Source organism: Chrysochloris asiatica, unplaced genomic scaffold (genome assembly GCF_000296735.1).
Source record: "Chrysochloris asiatica unplaced genomic scaffold, ChrAsi1.0 scaffold00289, whole genome shotgun sequence".
Classification (NCBI taxonomy): domain Eukaryota; kingdom Metazoa; phylum Chordata; class Mammalia; order Afrosoricida; family Chrysochloridae; genus Chrysochloris; species Chrysochloris asiatica.
Genome location: NW_006408807.1, coordinates 2,058,031 through 2,081,158, shown reverse-complemented (window position 1 = coordinate 2,081,158; position 23,128 = coordinate 2,058,031). Strand labels below are relative to the sequence as shown.

The following is a 23,128-nucleotide window of genomic DNA, read 5'->3' as shown; positions in this document are numbered from 1 at the left end:
CTGGGTAAGGTGGAGGGTCAGAGAAAAAGAGGAAGAGCCCCAACGAGATGGATCAGCCAGGTGACATCATTGATGGCATCAAGTGTAGCGGCGGTAGTGAGGTTGGCCCAGGATCGGACATTGTTTCATTCTGCTGTCATGGGGTCACTATGAGTCGGTTCCGACTCGATGGCACCTGACAACAACAACAACAACAATGTATTTATTACAAATTTTCCCCAAAAGTTCATTTAATTTTTGTTAAATGAAGAATAGTTTTTTATTTGTTTTTATTTTCTTTATAAAATCAAAAACAAATTCAAAGGTACATTATAGAGACCATTTTGTTGTTGTTAAGTACTGTTGAATTGGTTTTGACTCATAGAGACCCTGTAGAGGGTTTCTGAGAAGGAGCTGTGAGTTTGAACCACCGACCTTGCAGTTCAAACTGCCTATGAGGTTGAGTTCTCATCCTATAGACAACACCAGTACTCCAGAAACCCCTTTATTAAGTCTTGACTAAGGCAAAGGTAAAGGAGCTCTGGTAGTGTAGCGGTTACGAATCAGGCTGTGAACCGCAAGGTCAGCAGTTTGAAACTACCAGCTGTTCCGCAGAAGAAAGATGAGGCTTTCTGCTCCTGTAAAGATTTACAGCCTCGGACACCCTGTACAGGGTCACTATGAGTCGGAACCGACTCCATGGCACATAACAACAACAACAAGGCAAAGGTAAGACAGAGACAGATGATTGCTATGAGGACAGCCATTAGCATGAGGCCATAATGGTGTCCGAGGGATTCTCATCCACATGGCCATCCCAAAACCATGACTGGAAGCAGATCAACTCATCATGTCTCAGGCAGAACTATGGAAGCAGGATTGGTCTGGGGTCCTTTGGCCATCTTGGTCAAGGTATGACTCATGACCATGTGACACTGGTATCCCAATTTCCCTTAAGGACACAGCCAGGCAAGTGTCTGAGAGGCAGACTGCTCCTCCCTAGGTTGTCTAGAAGTGTGTCCTTATTCTACTTTCAAATAGACTTTGCCTCTGGTAGCGTAGTGGTTACGAATCGGGTTGCGAACCTTAAGGTCAGCGGTTCAAAACTACCAGCTGTTCCGCGGGAGAAAGATGAGGCTTTCTACTCCCGTAAAGATTTACACCCTCGGAAACCCTATACAGGGTCGCTATGGGTCGGAACTGACTCGATGGCACATAACAACAACAATAACAATGGGCAAAGTTGCCTCTTTCTGCTAACCTGGAATTGTTTCAGTCACTTTAGATGGTATCTGAACTTGTCAAGGTCCAAGATGGAGTTAGGAATCGGATTGTAAACCAAAACCTTCTGTGTTGTTGTTGTTGTTGTTAAGTGCCACTGAGTTGGTTCCGACCCATAGTGACCCTGTACAGGGTTTCCAAGGAGCAGCTGGTGAGCTTAAACCACTGATTTTGCTCTTCAAACCGACTTTGCAGTTTGAAAGCACATTAACCTACAGCGCCACACCAGGACTCCAAACCTTCTGTAGACCTTTAGATTTCAGGCTCTAAGGCAGAATGAAATGGTTAAATACAACTGACCCTAAGCTCCTAAAGGTACGGTATAGGGTGTTTCACTGGGTTACTTAGGAAGGATGATATTGTCACTTGAGTGTTTCATGATGAGTATTTTTAGCCCGAGGACAGGGATGCAAGTTTCAACTTAAAGATCAATCAGAAACCATCACCATAGATGTAGCAGTTGCTGAACAGATGCCAAAAGGGATCAGAGCAAGCAGGCACTAAGCAACACCCAGCCTACCGTAGACGCCAAGCAAAGCAAGCAACCTGCACTCGCATGCATTGAGCACATCATCAACGACATTTGTTTAAGGTACTGGAACAAGCATTTGGCATCCATCATGGCCCATCTTCCCAGTGTTGTTTCTGACCCGCCCAGATTAGAAACCTAAGTTATGGAGAAGTCCCAACCCTTCCCAAAGGTCACCACCTAGGCATCAGATAAAAGGCTTGAATCCAGGTTGGCCTGCATCCTTGCCTCTGAACAAGGATCCCGGTCCCAGGCCAAACAACACGGGAAAAGAAAACAGTAATATCAATCAAACTAGATTTTTGGCCACTAAAGGTACTATAGGAAGTTGACATTAACATTCCATGGTATTTTAGGTTTGTATTAAATGCAGGGTTGTGAATTCTTAGGGCTGCAGTAGCTAAATCCCTTACCCTGATGGGAGGAGGAGGTGCCCACCTAAGTGCTGAGGTCTTGAGGCTGGAGCTGTGGCTGGTGCCCAAGACCAGGGGCCATCCTGTTCCAAGAGTGGGCAAAGGAGAAAAAGAGCACATTTCTAGAAATTGTCTGGTTTTCATGGAGCAGCCCAAGGTGGAGTGAACATGAATAAGCCAGTCATTTAAAATTCTGTGGCGGTGTAGGATAAACGCAAGACTGCTAACGGCCATTTCTTGAAAACCCTGAGCAGGGTCACTATAATTTGGAAGCTACTCAATGGCACTTAACCAAAACAATGTGCCCAGAAAGGAACCTGGTGGCACAGTAGGTTAAGCATTAGGCTGGTAAGCACAAGGTTGGTGGTTCAAACCTGTCATTCTTTAGGAGAAAGATGAGGTGTCTGTCCCTGTGAATGATTTACAGTTTTGGCAGTCCTATGGAGCAGTACTACTCTGACCCAAGGGTCACTATACGTTGGAATTAACTCAATAACTTTGGGGTTTTTTTATGATTGAGACCTGTGTAGTTATAATGCCAATAAGTGCGCCTCATGGCACAGGTCCAGACTAAGATGGACTAGGAAGAAAGGCCTGTCTATTTCTTAAATTCAATCAATGAAAACCCTCTGAATCACAACAGTCCCACTCAGAACCAGTCATGGGGATGGGGCAGGGCTAGACAGCATTTTCTTGTATAGTGAATGGAGCTGCCATTTACTACAGAAGAAAATGTTAGGGCCAACTTGATGGCAGTTAATAACAGCATACTAGAGCTATGAGTATTTGGGAATAGAAGGGAAAAAAAGCCATCATAAATAGAGCTGAATCCACCATAATTGTGACTAAACATCGTATGTCTACTTTCAAAACTATATGTTAAAAAAAAAAAAAAAAACAAAACAACTGTATGTACAGCCACAGTGCACCCCCTACCTCCTGTAAGCCTTTGTTATAGCCCTGGCAGTCCGATCCGCACCCCTTCCTGTACTATATCCTAACCACCGAAGTCTTTCTCTGGGAGAGACTCAGAGATGCCGCTAAGTGTCATGTCAATTCATTTCATACATCCAACCTCCATCCTGAAGACACAATGGCCAGTTATCTTTGGGCCTTGACATTTGAATGATGAATCAAAATGCTACCTTGTGGTGTGTTGAGCCTCAGACACATATATGCATAAATAGGACATCCTCATTCCTGGGCACAGACTTCTCTTTTGTGTTCTTCAAAACTTCTTTGTGATCTGAACTGGGACTACTGAGGAAAGACAGGAGATCCTGGTACAGACAGCCCTTAGAGAGATCAAGGAAGGTGTATCAGTTTGTTCTACTGATTTCTGTCAGCCTGTTTCCTGGAGCTATCTTGGTCCTGAAATCTCTTGCCATGTCCTTCTTTGAAAGTTACTTAAGTTGACCCATTTTACTTTAAAAACTATCAAGAAACTTTCCTTCTTCTTGTCTACCTCACCCAGTTCTGGCAAAGAGAATGCCTGACAGATCGCAAGAGGAATGCATCTGCTCTTGAAAGAAGCTCTTACAGCCACGTTAACATGAAGAATTCACATAACACACTCACCACCCTATACACCAATACCTAGCAACATTACGTCTGCAATCTTCAAGGCAGAAGACAGGTCAAAACAGCTTTGAGGGCATACAAAAAAAAAAAAAAATAATTCACAATTACAAGTAGCCCCTGCCAAGTTTGGCTACCATTGATAATGACCAACAGCTACTGATGTCCTGTTTCAAGCTCTTGAACATGCACCACCGGCTTCCCCTGCCACATGACAGGAGCTGCTAAAGAGTGTCATACTGCTTTCAAGATGGATGAATGATGTCACCCACTCTCAGTGACACTATTTAAGTGTGTCTTTCCATTAAATAAAGTAGTGCATGTTAGGTACATAGAATGGTATCTGGCACGTGATAAGCACTTAGTAAGTTCCCCTGTCATTGCTTTACTATTACTGTTATCATTATTATTATGAACTTTGCTATCTGAACCCTTGGCTCCAGTAGCAGGTCACAGAGTGCTTGGCAGCCTGCCCAGAGCTGGTGTCCAGAAAAAGATGCCTTGAGACCCTTGGGTCACTGGGTAGGAGTTCTTGTCATATGACATTCTGCATACATATTCTGAACAGCATCATAATAAATGCTGCTCATCTGAGAAGTTATTGACCTTGGTGTGTTCCTGTCTAAGCCACCCTATGACCTTTTGGAATGACTGTTACATCACCCAGGAAGTAGTGCCTCCTTGCTAAGCATCACCAGTTTTGTGAGGCGAATGTTTTTTGTTTGTGAGTTTAGCATCTCTGAGCACTGGTGGTGCTAGTGAGATCAGGAGGTGCCTCGTTAGCATTTAGGGATTCCAGTAGCATCCTGGCTTGGGTTCTAATTACAGTGGTGTTGGGCTTACGTCCCTAGCCTCCATCCTTAAGGTTGAAGCCATGACATGAGTCTGAGTGGGAATGACCTCACGTGCCATGTGGCACAATCTCACCCCCATGTCACAGTCCTTGATTCATGCTGGCCCAGAAACTGTGAGGTGTAGGAGTTCAGTTGACTGATTAGGAAAAGAGAAGAAAACTCCTTCAAATGGGCTGTGGGGTGAACCCAAGTGAACCCACAACTGCTGGCACCTATTTCTTCCAAGAGGATCCACATGTGTAAGCCATACAAGAAACAGAAGTCACCACCCTGATGAAAAGAGGCCCACCCCCCTAGTAGATGAGCCTGCCAAGCCCTCTCTGAGGCGGACACCTGAGCTAGGCTTTCTAGCACCTGGAATCAAAAGGATGGTAACTCACATAGAGTCCTAGCCATTTATCTGAGAGTTGACAGTTTTATTAATGTCCTTCGTCTAGGGAGACTAATTTGTAACTTGCAGGATTTTTATGAAGACTAGAAATAAATCCCATAAATTGCTCATAGACACTCTGTGAGTAATTATGAATTAGTGCATGGCATTATGACTACACTGAATTTTCTCCATTGCCCAGAATAGTACAGAGAACATACCAGTTTAGATTCCTCTCTCAGTGGATGAAACATTCTCAGAGAAGTTGAGTGATTTACCCAAGGTCACAAAGTTGGGGTGCTGCAGAAAGAACCAACATAAAGATGTTCTCTCCATTGTACTAGGAGTCACAATCGTGGCGCTGGGGGTTAGTGCGCTGGACTGCAAGGTCAGTTTGAACTGCAAGGTCAGCTGTTCAAGCTCACCAGCTGTTCCTCAGAAACCCTATACAGGGTCACTAGTAGTCAAAACTGACTCGATTGTACGTAGCAACACCAACAACAACAGCCACAATCAGGCCTGTCCTGAGTGGGAGGGGTACTCCACCCAATGAGGTGGAGTTAAGGCACGGCTGCCCAAGGATGACATCAGGATGCAGAGGCTGATGCGGCACATGCTGCTCTCTTTGCTCTTGCAATTCAACTTGTTGATGTAAATGAGAAGAGTCCACACAACATATAAATAGGCTTAAAAGTCAAGCATTCATCTGTCAGTGTGGCATACTGTAGTGGCATGTGTGTTGCTATGAGCAGCCAATCAACTTTAAGGATATTTCCTTGGACGTGTGGCCTGCTTCCAATATAATGGACACTCAGGCAAAGCTTGTTCACTTTCTGCTGGGTCTGGATCTTGCATCTGGGTCATTCTCCAACCTCTGGTTCTTAAGCCTACTCTATTGGTTGCCTGCCTTTCTGCCTGCTGGACCTGTCAACCTGCCTGCCTGTCTGCCTGTCTGCCTGCTGGACCAGCATGCCTGACTATCTTGGTTCATCTGACCCAGACTTGGGACTCCCTAACCTCTACAATTATAAGCCATTTCCTTGATATAAGCTTCTCTTTATATGCATATATGTTTCACTGGTTTTTCTTCCCAAGAGAATCCAATTTAAGACAATATTTTATGGTTTAAAATCAAGAAAGGTGTGAACCAGGGTTGTATCCTTTCCTGGGTAGTGTAATGGATTATGAACTAGGCTGCTAACACCAAGGTTAGCAGTTTGTAATCTACCAGCTGCTCCATAGGGAAAAGATGAGACTTGCTTATCCCCTAAAGATTGACAGTTTCATAAAACGTATACAGGGTCTCATCAGTCTGAATTGACTCAACAGCATGCAACCACCACCACCATCCAATCTGTAAATTGAGAAAATAATTTGAGAAACTGGATTATATGAAGGAAAACATGGCATCAAGATTGAAGGAATACTCATTAACAACCTGCAATATGCAGATGACAAAACCTTGCATGCTAAAAGCAAGAAGGACTTGAAATACTGATAAAGATCAAAGATAATAACCTTCAATATGGATTGTACCTCAGTGTAAAGAAAATTAAAATTCTCACAACTGGGTCAATAAAAAACAATCCTGATCAATGGGATAAAGATTGAAGTTGTCAAAGACTTCAGTTTGCTTGGATCCACAATCAATGATTATGGAAGTCAGATGATCTAAAGACTTATTGCATTAAGTAAAATCTGCTGCAAACGATCTCTTTAAATAAAGTGTTGAAGAGCAAAGATGCTACCTTGAGGACTAAGGTGTGCCTGCCCAAACCATGGTATTTTCAATGGCTTCATCTGTATATGAAAGTTGAAAAATGAATAAGGAAGATGGGAGAAGAATCAATGCATTTGAATTATGGCATTGGAGAAGACTGAAAGTACCACTGAGTGCCAGAAGAACAAACTCATCTGTCTTGGAAGAAGTGAGGATGGTGGACTTCACCTCTCTTCACCTTTGGGCATATTGTTGAAGAGACCAGATAAAGAAGGACATAGTGCTTGGAAATGTGGAGGGCCCTGAGAAAAAGAGGAAGACTCCCGAGAGAGATGAATTGACACAACGGTAGCCAACAGTGGGCTGAAGCATAACCATTGTCAGGATGGTCCAGTACCAGGCAGTGTTTCCTTCTGTTTTGCAAAAGGTCGTTATGAGTGGGAACTTTACAGCAACAAAATCTAATCATACAACATGAAATGGTTGTCCCCACCACACTTTTGCTTAGCTTTTGGTATGCTTTGAAACAGAAGGGCCTCTTCAGAATACCACTCTGAGGAGGCAAATGACTGACCTCATGTGCTGAAGAGTGGGTTCAAGGAAAGTCCTTTAAGAGCTAATGATACCAAATGCACTGTCACCATAAAGATGGCCCAACATTGGTGGGCACTGGCCACCCCAGAGTCAGGTGGTGAGATGGAGCTACTGCCATCACCAGTATTCAGAACATTCCTCTCTCCCCTTCTTCTGTTGTCCTGATTTCACCTTAGGACAGACTCCTTCCTCCCTTGTGTTTGTGACAGCACTCACAATCTGGCACCCTGACATATCTAGGATGACACACTAGCTCTAGAGACAGGCTTCCAGGGTAACTACCCTCACCACTTCCCCACTTACATAGAGGTGACTCCAGAATATCACCAATATTCTAGATATCAACTCCTCATCTGTCAAATGTGTGTGTGTGGTTGGGGTGGTGACTGCCCATGCTCAGTGCTGTGCCCAGAATAGGACATGCAATAAAGACGACCATGCTGTTGTATGAATATGATTAGTGTACCATCCATGGCTGCCTGACTCAGCCATCTCCTACAGTCACCTATCTGCTCCTCTGTCCTGATTCTTCTGTGATTTTCATCCGTTGTACCAAGTTCCACCAAATGTCCTGGCTTTCTGCTTGCTATATTGCTCCCTGCCCTCCTCTGTCATGCCCTCCTCTTAGTTGACCTTCAATAGGAAAACTCTCACATATCTACACGATTTGTTCTAAATATCACCTCCAGCAAGCTTTCCTTAACACCTACAGACCCGAGATGGGGTGAAGAGCCCCTCTGGGTACTCGGACAACTCTGTGTGCACCCTGAATGTGGTTGCTGGAACTTTTACTTCTCTGGATCTATCATGGATCCCTGGGTGGTACAAATGGGTAAGTGCCCACTGCTACCGAAAACACTGGCAGTTCAAACCCACAGAGACACCGCTCAGAAGAAAGGCCTGGTGATCTGCTCCTGAAAGTTCACAGCTATTAATAACCCTGTGAAGGGCAGCACTGCTCTGGAACAAATGAGGTGGCCATGAAGCCACTTGACAACTGGGTTTTGTCTATATGTGTCTCCCATTAGACAAGGGCCTTTTGAAGACATCAGCTGCATGCTATTTCATCTTTGCTCTATGGTGTGGCGCTGAGGGTTAATGCACCAGACAGCAAGGTCAGCAGTTCAAGCTCACCAGCTGCTCCTCAGAAACCCATACAGGGTCACTATGGGTTGGGATCAACTCGAAGGCACTTAACAACAACAACAACCTTACAAATTGTCCAATGTAGATGAATAACAATAGAACACATTTGCATTGAAGCACACCCTTTTCCAGGGGCTGTTCAATGCCCTTCACATGGACTAACTCTTGTAATCTGCCCAACAACATTATGAGCTCAGAACAGAAAAGTTAAGAAAATAGCCAAATACACACAGCAGGTCAGTGGCAGATCAGGCTTTGAATCAAGGCAATCTGGTCTCAGAGCTTTAACCATATCAGTGTATTGCCTTTCACTGAAGGAATAAATGCTTTGTGACTTTGCTACTTAATATTGTTGTTGTTATGTGCCCTGGAGTTGGTTCTGACACATAGCGACCCTGGTACAGGGTTTCCGAGACTGTAAATCTTAAGGGGAGCAGAAAGCCTCATCTTTCTCCCATGGAACAGCTGGTAGTCTCGAACGGCTAACCGTGGGATCAGCAGCCTGATTTGTAACCACTACGCTACCAGAGCTCCTTAATATACAACTAAGCAAATAGTTATATGTCTATGTTGGGAGCAAATCCCTAGATTTTCTTTGACTTTCCTCTAAGATTCCAAACAAATCACTTATTAATCAAATCCCATACTTTGATAGTCAGGGAATATTTTAAAAATCTCTGATGGTTTGTAGTAGCCTGAAAAATGCTTTAAGCTAAGTTCATAAAGCATGGTCAAACTGTGCCTGTAACATATCCAGCTTATAAATAGTCTGTGCCTCAGAGACTCCTTTATCCTGACAATGTAGAGGTTCCAGGAGGCATTAAGGAAGCTTGGATAACTACAGCTTTAGCTTCTTTTGGCATCGGTAGCCCAATATCCACTTTCATCTCTCCCATTTGTAAGGCACTTTATTAAATCAAACACATAAGAGGCCAATCAGGTCAGGGAAAGTACTGGTTGGTGTTGTCTCTTTGTGGCACTCGTCTGGCTTCTTGACAACACTCTTTAACTTGAGCCTGAAAAGGAGCCAAGGTAAAAGACAACGCATTTATGCTGTTGAAGGAATTGCACAGAAAAAAAAAGATTTTTAAAATTGTGGTAAGTATATAGGTAACAAAAACATTTGCCATTTCTACATTGTTCAATTACCATTGATCATTCCAGAGATATTTCATTTTAAATCTAATTCTTCGAGAGTTTGGATTGAGTACCATGGACGACCAGAAGAAGAAACAAATCTGTATTGGAAGAAGTATAGTAAGAATGTTCCTTAGAAGCAAAGACAGTCAGACTTTATCTCCCATATTTCAGACATATTATCAGGGGGACAAGTCCTTGGAGGAGGACATTATGTTTGGTAAAGTGGAGGGTCAACAAAAAAGAGGAAGCCCTCCAATGAGACAGGTTAGCACAGTAGCAGCAGCAATGGGCATAACGACAACTGTGAAGCTGGCACAAGACCAGATGTGTTTCATTCTGTTGTGCACGGGGTCACTATGAGTCAGAATCAACTCAACAGCACATAGCAATGACTAAATATAGACCATCGTTTCATGTTTTATGGGTCAATCATGTAGCTTCTCCAGTAAACTATTTGAATATCTTATGTATTTCTTAATTGTTCTATTTGTCATCTACTTACTGAGTTATAAGAGCTCTTTATATTTTTTGGTTCCAAGTCTGATACAATGTGCAAATATTTTGTCTTAGTCTGTGATTTATTTTTTCATTTTCTCAGTGTTATCTTTGAAAATACAAAGGTTTTAATTTCATCAGTTATTTCTTTTATGACGTCACTGATCAACGCATCGTCACAAAGACATTTTCTATTACATTTAGGTGTCTTATTCATTTTTAGTTAATTTTTGGAATGATGTAAGATAAAGTTCAAAATTCATGTTTTTGCATGTGGATGTAGATTTGTTCTAGTGCCATTTATTGAAAAGAGAATCTTTTCCCTACGGAATTACCTTAGAATCTTTGCCAAAAAGCAACTGACCAGATATGTAAGAATTTATTTCTGATTCTCAGTGACACACTATCGAGCTATATGTCTATCCTTGAACTAATATTGCAGCATTAGAATAACTCTTAAAAACAGGAAGTTTAAATCTTCCAATTTTTAAAAATTTGCATGTAAATTCTAAAATAAACTTGTGGCTTTTCACAACAAATAGTTTGCTAGAACTTTTATGTGGATTGCATAAAATTTATAGATTAATTTGGATAGAATCTGCTATTTTAAGATTATTGATTCTTACAATCCATGAACATGCAACACTTTTCCATTTATTTAAATCTTAACTTTCAGCAATGGTTACTAGTTTCACTTTGCAAGCTTGTATTTATTTTGTTTCATGTATTCCTGAGTGTTTTCCTCTTTTTGGTGCTATTGTGAATAGAATATTTTATTCACTTCATTTCCAGATATACATGGCTAGTATTGATTTTGTAACAAATTAATTTATTCATTAATTCTGCAGTACAGTGTTGAATAAGTGGTGAGACTGGACATCTGGCCGTGATCCTGAACTTAGGAGGAAAGCATTCGATTTTTCACCATTAAGTGAGATGCTGTCTGTGGCTTTTCATAGATGGCCTTAACAAGAAGCACACATTTCCTTTCTATTTTTAGTTTGCTGAAAATGATTTTATGAATAGGCATTGGACTATACCGAATTCTTTTCGTTTTTTATCTTTGAGAAGATTATGGGGAAAATAACATTTTCAGATGTTAAACCTTGAAGTTCTTGTATATATGCTATTTTGTCGTTGTCTATATGTTTATGGATTTGGTGTGCTGGTATTTTGTTGAGGATTTTTGGGCCTGTACATCAGTGATGTGCAGTTGGTCTGCAATTCTCATTTCTTATGATGTTTTTGTCATGTTTTGGCATCAGGGTAATATTGGCCTCATAAAATATGATAAGAAGTAGTCTATCTTCCTCAATTTTATGAGTTTTTGAAGGATTGATATTATTTTCTTTCAAATATTTGGTACACTTTACCAATGAAGCCTTCTATATCTGAATTTTTCTTTGTGATAATTTTTTTTTAGTTGTTGATTCAATATCTTGACTTATTATTGATTTATTATCTTTATTCATTAGACATGACAATGTTTCCAATAATTTTTCCCATATTATCTATGCTATCTAGTTTATTGGTGTGAATTTGACATGACATTTCTTTCTAATCCTTTTCATCTCTGTTGGATCCCTAATTTTGGTACTATGTTTTCTTTCTTTTTCTGTGTCTTATTTTCATCACTTATCTAGCTAATGGTATGTTAAGTCTATTGGTCTTTTCAAAGAACCACTCCCTTAGACTGGATGCTTTAGAGAAACAAAACCAATGATGTTTATATATGTATCTATAAAGAGAAGTTTCTATCAAGGAAATGACTCCCACAGTTGCAGATGTGGGCAATTCCAAGCTTGTGGGTTAGCTGTCAGGCTGCAGGCTTCTGACTCACACAGCTGCAGGCCTGATGAAACAATCAGCAGAACAGACAGCAGGCAGGCAGGTAGACAGGCAAGTCTGGTTGGTAAGAAGGCAGGCTGCTGACAACTCCCAGGATCTGTGGGTAATAAAGCAGGCTATTGGCTCAAGGCCAAAGAACTAGAGGTTGGAGACCAAGGTAGATGCAAGATCCAGACCCAGCAGAAAGAGCAAGCAAGTTTTGCCTGAGTGTTCCATATATTGGAAGTAGGGCACACCTGTAAGGAAACTTTCTTTCAATTGGTTAGCTACTTAGAGCCGACTTCACCATAGAGTTGATTACATTATATTAGATCTCATCACAGGGATAACTACAATCTCAATTGCCAAGCCACTGATAACTTGGCCCAGTTAAGTTGATGTGTTGTTGCTAAGTGCTGTTGAGTCAATTTCGACCCATAGACACCCTGTTTCTGAAGAGCAGTTGGTAAGCTTGAACCACCGACCTTGCAGTTCAAACTGATCTTGCAGTCCCACGCATTTACTCTACAGTGTCATACCAGGACACACTCTCTCTCTCTCGCTATCCATATATATATATGGATAGGATATATATTCCTGGTGTGGCACTGTGGGTTAATGCGCCAGACTGCAAAGCCGTTTGAACTACAAGGTCGGTGGTTCAAGCGCACCAGCTGCTCCTTGGAAACCCTATACAGGGTTGCTATGGGTCGGAATCGACTCAATGGCACTTATCAACCAACAACAATGCATATATATATGTTTGTTTTAGTGCTATTGAGATGGTTCTGACTTACAGTGATCCTGTATAAGATTTCTGGAGTGGCTGGTGAATTTGAACTATTAGCTTTTTGGTTCAAATGGACTTCGTGGTCCACTGCTTTATCCTACAGCGCCACAACAGGACTCCATGGAAACCCAATATTGTTGTTAATGTTCATGGACTCCATTTTGACTCAATGACCTTGTATGAGGATAAGAAAGCCTGGAGAGTGGGCGGACTTGAGTCTTGCACCTCACAGTTCCGTCCAATGCTTACTGTATGGAGCCACCCCGCTTACACATATATAAAAATGGCCAGGCTTATGTCTATATATATATATATATAAATATATATATATATATGAAGGGTTCCTGGTGTGGCGATGCAGGGTAAGCACTGGATGACTAACCACAAAGTTGGCACTTCAAACACACCGGCTGCTCCTTGGAAAACCTACACAGGGTATGGATTCAACAGCACTTAACAACAACAAAAATATGTATTAAAGGGGAAAGTTTAGGTTATTGATTTGAGAGCTTTATTATTGTGTAATACAGGCATTTAAAGACACAAATTGCCCTCTCAATACTGTTTTAGCTGTATCCTATAAATTGTGATATGCTATATTTTCATGCAGCTGACAACATCTTCTAATTACCTTTTAATTATGGAGTCTTTAGAAGTATGTTTCATTTCCAAATAGTTGGGAAGTTTGCAAGATTTCTTTCTGTTGTTGATCTCTGTTTAATTCTGATAAGGCTAAAGAATGTACTTTATATGACTTCAAACCTTTTAAGTTTATTCTTATTTGGCTTATGGTCATGCAGTCCTGGGTGAGTATGCTTACAAGTCAGGTAGGTCAGCTTGGGTGATCTTTTGTATCCTTGCCAAACGGTGGCAGTGAGAAACTAAGGGCATTGAGAACATTGTAACTTGGCCAAAGTAAAACTCATTACAGCACAAAAGTTAAAGCTAAAATGTTAAGTCCTTCCCTAGCAGCCCTCCACAATCAATCAGAGATTGGTCATTTTGTACTTTTAATTGGCAGCTGAGCCCAACTCTGAAGACTATCTCATGAATGAAGAAAAAAGGTTGCACATATCTTGTGAGAGTCACTGCTAACCACATGAGAAACCAGCAAGAGATAAACAAAACAACGAAGAGTTTCTTGAAATTCCTCAGCTCCTACCCTATACCCAACATTCCTATCAATCCTTGTTCCCTTATTTCTCTCTCTGGAAGGCAGATCTGGGAGATTCCCACTCCCCTGTTCTAATGTATACCTACATGCTTTTTGCTTTGGGCCCTATCTCTGAATATTGGCTATGTTAATGGAAGGTGATTAAAAACCCATTTTGTGGTAACACTTTCTGATTTTCTACCTAGGTATTCTATCAATTATTGATAGTGGGCACTGAAATCTCCAGTTATTATTCTAGAATTATCTAATTCTTCTTTCATTTTTGTCAGTTTTGCTTCATGTATGTTGAGGTTCTATTGTTAGGTCAATATACATTTATAATTTTCTTACATTCCTATTATATTATTGACCCTCATAATTATGAAATGTTCTTTTATTTCTAGTAATATTTATTGCCAGAAATCCTATTTTATTTTATATTAATTGATCCACTCTTCATTTTGTTATTGTTTGCATGTTATATATATATATTATTCTTAATTTTCAACCTATTTGTGTCTTTGAATTTTATTTGTACCTTTTGTGTGTTTTTGTTAAGTGCTGTCATGTCAGTTCCAACTCATAGCAACTCTGTATAAGATCTCCAAGGAGTAGCTGGTGGGTTTACACCATGTAATTCAATCTAATTCAATCTTACCTTCTGATGGGCTGTTTAGATCATTTAGCATAATTATTAATATGGCTGGGTCCAGATCTGGCATCTTGCTATTTACTATGTCTCCTTATTTTGCTTCGTTTTGTTTTTGATGTTGCTGTTTTCTGTCCCCTCTTTACTGCCTTCTTTTTTACGGAATAAACATTTTTACTGTTACTAGAATAGTCACTGAGTGGATGCTTAGGAATGACAATAGCCTACTTCAGGTTAATTCTAACTTAATTCTGGTGAAATAGAAAAGCTTTCCTCCAATATAACTGCATTCATTTCCCAGCCTTCGTGTCATTTTCATAGGCATTTTATCTACAAATGTTAAAAACTCAACAATAAAATGGTATAGTACCATTTTATATCTTTGAAAGAAAGTTAGAAATAGAATAAGGAAATGTATAACTATTGAATGGTATAATTTCATTAACTAATATATGGTTTCCACTGCTTGTCAAGGAGCCCTGGTGTCCCAGTGATAAAAGCACTTAGCTGCTAATCAAAAAGCCAATAGTTAGAACTTCTGGTACTACCTTGAATTTCCTTGACATGGCTTTTGTACCCAAATCATCTTAACGCCCACCAAATGATTGGGTGAGGCCATGTGACAAGGGCATACAGGGCTCTAATACTGGGATTGGCTAGCTTTGCCATCCTGCCAGCTTTAAAAGGAGCCATTTCAGAAGCAGGAAGAGATGATCCCAGGACCATCAAGAAAGAAGAGCATGAACGGATAGTGAGACTTCTATATGGAAAAGTGGCGACGGCAGAGGCAGAGATAGTGGTATGGAGAAACAAAGCAGCTGTACACTTCTTGGCTCACAGACAAGTAAAACTGACACACTGGCATAAAGAACTTGCCTTTAAGGGCATTTACAGACTGACTAACACTTGCCAGAGCAGGGCCAAGGCTGAGGGGTCACATGGCTGAGAGGCTGAAGACAAGAGTAGGTGTGCCTGCCTGCCTGCCTGCAGGACAGCTGAGAAGAGGTGTTCCTCAGTTGAAACCTGCTGCACCCTGAGTTGTTTCTGATCCTGAATTGTACCCTGTTCACTTTCCTAATAAACCCCATCACTGTGAGTATCGCTATGAGTTCTTTGTGGCCAATGCAATGGATGACTGAACCCAGATGTGAAGCAGAGAGTGCTGTGGGAGGGACTGTCAGTGTTAGAGTAGGGTAAAGAAGGTGGGTAGGGTGGAGGCATGTCTGATCTCCGCTTCATAGGAATCTGGCCTGGTTTTGAGTTTGATTCTCTTGCCCCATTGTGAAGCCATATGAAATCAGACACCCCCCCCCCACCACAAGGTTTTTGAAAAATCATAGGCTGTTCTATAGAGAAAAGATGGCAGTTTGCTTCTGTAAAGATTTACAGCCTCAGAAACATTATTGGGCAATCTTCCGACTCTTGTCTTGTAGAGTCGTTACAAATCAGAATCAACTTATCATCAGTGAGTAGGTTTGTCATTTCTTCTGTGGAGTCATTTCCCTTCAGTCTGTGGTAAGTGTCTTGATGTGGTCTTGGTTCACTGGAAAAACAGTTTGGGATATTTTTGTCCTTAAACCCTGAGGAGTTATTTTGTCCCAGTTCTTTGAATTATTGACTTGGGAAAGATGGAGAGGCTCTCAGGTTGCTTTTTTGTTTATAACAGAATGTTTGCTACTTTTACCCAGGTGGTGGTAGTTATGTGCCGGTGAGTCAGTTTTGACTCATAGGAACCCTGTATAGGGTTTCCAAGGCTGTAAATCTTTATGGGGGCAGAGAGTCTCATCATTCTCCTGCGGGACAGCTGGTAGTTTCGATCTGCATGACGTTACCAGCATTCCTTTTTACCCAGGAAATATCCTAAATAAGTTGTAAACAACCTTATGGTTGGATACTTTTTGATTGGTAAATAACAAGACCTGAATTGAGTGACATCTGATGAGTAACTGAGAATTGGTTGAATTCAGATGTAGCAAGGCCGTATCTTGTAACTGGTCAAGATCAGGATATATAAGTGACTGAAATGCGAAAGTTTTCAGAAGTTTCCGGGTTGACAGAGATGCTGACTAAGAGCTGGACTGGCGAAAAAGCAGAGTCATATGGGAGCCAGATGGTCCCAAAGGTACTACGCTGGTAGTACTAGAGACAGATGATGAAGAGGCCTGATGGCAGAAGGCATCTGAAAGAGCTAAGCAAGCTGCTACATTGACTGTGAGCTGGACCAGTTAGTAGCAGAGAGGCTGGCAGTGGAGGTGTGATGACAGGGAGATCTGCCAGCAAGGCACAGCTAAGAAAGCTGAGCAAGCTGTTACCCTGGTTGTGAGCTTGGCCAGTTAGCTGTTACCCTGGTTGTGAGCTTGGCCATTTAGCTGCAAAGAGGCCATTGGCAGAATATGAACAACAGAGAGGCTGACAGCAGATAAGTTAACGGCAGGTAGTCTGATGGCAAAGAAGTGTGGTGGTAGCAAGCTACTGCTATGGGCGGCCAGCAGCTGAGAGAGCTAGCCCACTGAGCAGGAGGGAGGCAGCTGATAGCCTGGTAGCACTCTGCCCAACAGCAGAGATGCATGATGACAGACAGCTGCTGCGAGGAAAGTGGCAGCTGAGACAGTTGAATGGGCTGCCCTACGGGTTATGAGTTGAGCCAGATGGCAGCAGAGGAGCCAACAACAGGTGATTGATGGCAAAGTGCCTGACAGTGGAGTGGCCTTCACAAAAGGCAGCCGCCCCAAAAGATGAACCATGCTCACTTGTGACTGAAGTCTGTGTACTTACTCAAGCTGATCCCAAGTTGCTCTTGTTTCTTCCAAGTTCATCAGGATTCTAAATTGCAGCCTGCCCACCAGCTGCTCCGCAGAAACCCTATACAGGGTTGCTATAAGTTGGGAGTTGACTCAATGGCACTTAATAACAACAACAATGACAACTTCCGTAATAAACCACATAATGTTGTTGTTGTTAAGTGCCGTCGAGTCAATTCTGACCCATAGCCACCCTGTATAGGGTTTCCGAGGAGCAGCTGGTGAGCTTGAACTGCCGACCTTGCAGTTAAATGGCTTTGCAGTCTGGCGCATTAATCTGCAGCGCCACACCAGGACTCCAAACCACATAGTTGTTGTTGTTGTTGTTAAGTGCCGTCGAGTCGGTTCCGACCCATAGCGACCCTGTACAGGGTTTCCGAGGGTGTAAATCTTTACGGGAGTAGAAAGCCTCATCTTTCTCCCGCGGAGCGGCTGGTAGTTTCGAACTGCTGACCTTAAGGTTCGCAGCCCGATTCGTAACCACTACGCTACCATAGTAGGTGAGTATAATCTATTAATTTTGCATAGCTGTTGCAATGAATTATTGAGCTCTGCAGAAAATTAGAGGGTGCTGTGGGGGAGTAGTTGGTGTCAGTAATGATGGAGAAATGGGAAGGCAGAGATATACCTGACCTCTTCTTCACAGGAACCAGATTTGTGCTGATCCTCATTTTTAACCCTCAAGAATTTAGACAAGTTCTTCACTACATTGTTGTTACTGTTGTTCAATGCCATCGGTCCATTCCAACTCATAGCTACCCTGCATAGAGTTTGCAAGGAGCAGTTAGTAGGTCTGAACCACTGACCTTGAGATTAGCAGTCCAGTGATTATCCTACAATGCTACACTAGGACTCTACTACACTATATAGCTTGAAGGCATTCCTTTATTATATCTTGTAAAGCAAGTCTGCTAGCAATGAATTCCGTCAGTTTTTGTTTCTCGGGAAATGTCTTTATTTTGCCTTCATTTTGTTCAGGATAGTTTTGCTGACTATATAAGTCTTGGGTTTTGATTTGTTTGCTGTACTTTGAAATTTTTAACATACTAGCAAACTGAATGGTACAATAAAAATAATTATAAATAATTACAAACCAGTACCAATTGGTATGTATTTCAGATGGACTCCTGTTGTGGCACTATAGATAAGCATTGGACTGCTAACCACAAGAATGGCCATTTAAACTCACCAGCCACTCCTTGGAAACCAAATACAGGGTTGCAATGAGTCAGAACCAACTCAAAGACACTTAACAATATGTATTTCAGGTATGCATGACTAGTTCATCATTCAAAACTAATGAAAAGTCAGATCTTATTGACATTAAAAAAAAAAAGGACAAAATCCAATATAGTCAGGTGAATATATATATATATATATATATATATATATACACACACACACACACACACACACACACACACACACACACATGTATAGAGTCCTGGTGTGGTGTTGTAGGATACACACTTAACCACAAGGTCAGTCTCAACTGCAATGTTGGCAGTTCAAACTCAACAGCCACTCCTCAGACACACTATACAGGTTAGCCATGATTCAGAACCAACTTGGCGGCACTTAGCAACAATAATATTAATATATACATGTATATACCCATGTACGGTTTGAACCTCAAGGTCGGTAGTTCAAACTTATCAGCTGCTCCTCAGGAAACAGGGTCCCTATTAGTCAGAACCGACTCGACGTCACTTAACAACAACATATCCATGTAGATCACAATGTTATCAAAAGATTGTGGGAAGTTTTCAGTCATGATTTCTTCAAATGCTTTTTCACTTTTTTCTCCTGAATTTTCTGTTGTAAAATTGAGTGAATTCTACTAATCTGTGTCCTCAAGTTCACTGATTTCTATTCTGTCACCTCCATTCTTTATTGAGCCTTTCCAGTGAGTTGTTATATTTTTCTGTTCTATAATTTCCACTTAGTTCTTTTTTTTATAACATGGATTTTTTTTTGTGAAGATTTTCTGTTTTGTCATTTGTTTCAAGAGAATTTAGAATTGATAGTATTCTTATCATGGCTGCTTTAAAATCTTTGTCAGATAATTCTTTCTTCTTATTCGTCTTGGTGCTGGCTTCAGTTGACTTGTGTTTTTTATTCAAGCTGTGATATTTTGGTTCTCAGCATGAGTGGTAGAGTACTGGTGTGGCATCATAGGATCAGCACTGGACTGTGAACTACAAGGTCAGCAGTTCAAACCCACCAACTGCTTCTTGGAAACCCTATACAGGTTCACTAATGCCAACTTGAAGGCATGGGACAAGAAGCAGTCTGAGTGGTAATTTTCTATAGTGTCCTGGAAGTATTTTTCTGTTATATTAAAAGACTGGGTCCTATTTAAATTTTTTAGGCAGTCATGCTGTTTAGGCTTAATACACAGAAAGCCTTTAATTTTCAGAGACTCGCCTTCTATGGCTGTCTAAGAAGGTGGTTGGGAATCTCTCAGTGGGGAAGGAGAGTCTCAGACCTGTGAAAACAATGAGGCTTTTGAGGCGGGATCTCTTATCATGTCCCAATGATATTTCCACTCAGCCACCCTGCTGGTCTGGGCAGGGGAAGGGGCTCTTTGGCAGAGCTTCCAGTTAGCAGCTTCCACTCCTCCACCCCCTCATCCTCTTGCCAGTAACATTGAGGCTACCTAGGGTTATCAAAGTAACTCCAGGGAAGGAATGACCCTTCCTTGTTTTCTTTGGCTAAGTTGGGGCCAGGAAATGCTGGGTCTAGTTCATCTTCTGATGAGTGGGAGAATAAGATACCCTGCAACTATACTGTTGCTCCAGTTAATGAAGTCCCAAACCAGTTTACTTTCTTCTTCCAACCACAACTTAGAATCCTTCTTTGACTGTCACTGTGGTTTTGGCAGGTTGATAGTTGTGCTTAGTGGGGAGGTAGAAGGAAAAGTGGACCTATACTACCCTATATGAACTGCAAGTCCCAAATTATTTATTTTTCACTATGAATTTATATTCTGTCATATAATTATATTACCTGTGTGGAAAGGTATTAGTTGCATTTGTGGTCAGTAAGCCATCAAAGTGGCTGAATCCAGTTGTTAGCTCCATCACAAAATTATACACTGAAAAGAGCACTCCAGTTGTAATCATTACAGTGAAATGATGAGTGCAAAACCAATGTTCTCCCATGTAAACTACCACTCAATTCACAATAAAAGCTTAAAAAAAACCACACAACAACACTCCTTCCTTCAGGTACACATGTGCTAAACCTCTCAGCAGGTTGTTGGGTCTCCACGAGGAGTCACATAGTCTTTGAATCCTTTAGGGGTAAGAAGGCAAATTTGGAATTAGGAAAAATGAATGCATGCAGGATGCACATGATTAGACTATTTTGTGACTAATGTGGTAATGGTATTGTAGTCTAACTAGGTAAAGATACTAATTTAACTAATTTCTTTATAATACCAAAGGAAAATAAAATAGAAAACTCTCATTAAAAAAAAAAAAAAAGAAAGAAAGAAACATAAAATATTCCTACCTGTTCTGAGGACATTTCACCAAATAATGTTTCACTGTGAAAGGAAAAGGGGAAAAGAAAAAAGATGGTAAATAAATGCTACATTAGGTAACTGTGCTCCGGGAGTTACCAGGAAATGCAGAGGCTGAAATGCCACCTGGTGTTAGTACAAGCCAAACTACAAGGGCTTCCTTCCTTTCTTCTCTGAGTACAGCAGAGCCATAACATGGAGACTACAGGGCCATGCTCTTCATAGAACCCAGCTATTCAGATTATTTGCTCAGCACACAACACAGACTGAATGAATACCTATGGTAAAAGGATACAATCCTATCACACACCAGTACTGGTACTGATATATCTGTGTTTGTGTGTGTATATATATATATATATATATATGGTGGTGGTTGTGTGCCATGGAGTCAGTTCCAACTCATAGCGACCCTGTACAGGGTTTCCGAGGCTGTAAATCTTTACGGGAACAGAAAGTCTCATCTTTCTCCCAAAGAACAGCTGATAGTTTCGAACTGCTGACCTTGAGGTTTGCAGCCCGATTTGTAACCACTACACTACCAGAGCACTCGCTCTCTCTCTCTCTCTCTCTCTCTCTCTCTCTCTCTCTCTCTCTATATATATATATATATATATATATATAGATATATATATATATAAATTATCCAAACTCTGGCTGTAGAATTTACTTCAATCAACTTTTAGAAAAGACAAACACATCATTTTTCAATATAATCACCTTGCTTTTTAATTGTCCATCTATCAACAAGCTTTCATTATATATATATATAAAGAAGGAGCTCTGTTAGCGTAGTGATTATGAATCGGGCTGCAAACCTCAAGGTCAGCAGTTCAAAGCTACCAGGCTCCATGTGGTGGTATGCCGTGGATTTGGTTCCGACTCATAGAAACCCTATACAGGGTTCTAAGGCTGTAAATCTTTACAGGAGCAGAAAGCCTCATCTTTCTCCTGCGGAATAGCTGGTAGTCTCGAACTGCTCACCTTGAGGTTAGCAGCCTGACTCGTAACTCCATATGCATACATACATGTATATATATTATATATTGTTGTTGTTGTTATGTGCCATGGAGTCGGTTCCAACTCATAGCGACCCTATACAGGGTTTCTGAGGCTGGAAATTTTTACAGGAGCAGAAAGCCTCTCATCTTTCTCCTGCAGAACAGCTGGTAGTTTCGAACTGCTGACCTTGCAGCTCGCAGCCCGATTCGTAACCACTACGCTACCATATAGGCATATAATGTGGGTGAGTCAAAAATAATACACCTCTGGCTGTAGAATTTACTTCAATCAACTTTTAGAAAAGACAAACACATCATTTTTCAACTGAAAAGCATTTTAATACGTTGTCCATCTATCAACAAGCTTTCACATTCCCTTAATAAAAAATGTTTTAGGCTGAGCTGCAAACCATGAATGCACTGCTGTCTTCACTTCTTCATCAGAGGTGAATCTTTGTCTTCAAAAGGCTGTTTTCAGGAGACCAAACAGGTGGAAGTCTGACAGAGCAAGATCAGGACTATAGGGAGGATGCTAGAACACCTCAAAATGAAGTTTTTGCAGAGTGTCAACAGCGTGGGCAGAGGTGTGTGGTGAATTTGTTATGCAAGATCACAATGCCCTCTTGCATGTGGATAACAGTCTTCTGCATTTAATAAGAAATTTAGGTTTCAGCTCTTCAGTGAGCATCTCATTGTAACGGACACTATTGATTGTTGAAACTTTTTCCTGATAGTGTTCGAATACCGGTCCTTGAGAATCCCAGAAAACTGTAAGCATCAATTTTCCAGCTGATGGTTGACTTTGAACTATGTAATACAAACAGCCTCAATCGCAGACCAAGTAAAGTTCACATATATACATATATAGATATGTACCTAGATAGACACTCCTGGTGTGGCAATGTGGGTCAGTACACTGAATTGCAAACCACAAGATCAGTGGTTCAAACCCTCCAGATGCTCCTCAGAAACCCTGAACAGTGTTGCTATGACTCAGAATCAACTCGACAGCACTTAATAACATATGTATGTTTCCTTATATTTGATATTTGACACAAAGGCTACATATGTGTATTTGACAGACTAAATAACTACATACATATGCAATTCTCAACACAGCGACCCTGAAGAAAGGGTAGAACTGACCCGTAGTATATATATATATACATATGGCCACCACTCGTCTGTCTGTCGTGCTGTGGTGGTTTGAGTTGCTGTGATTCTGAGGGCTATGCCACCGGTGTTTTAAATAACCAGCAGGGTCACCCATGGTGGAAAGGTT

At 41.2% G+C, this 23,128-nt stretch overlaps 1 protein-coding gene across 1 annotated transcript in view; it reads right to left on the bottom strand.

The window, feature by feature from the left end:
- Positions 1-23,128, bottom strand: part of VSTM4 (V-set and transmembrane domain containing 4) — a 256,023-nt gene that overhangs the window by 116,762 nt on the left and 116,133 nt on the right. The window contains exon 6 of the mRNA XM_006874618.1: positions 20,836-20,869. Within this exon, the coding sequence (XP_006874680.1) occupies positions 20,836-20,869 (34 nt within the window). The remainder of the gene's footprint in view (positions 1-20,835; positions 20,870-23,128) is intronic.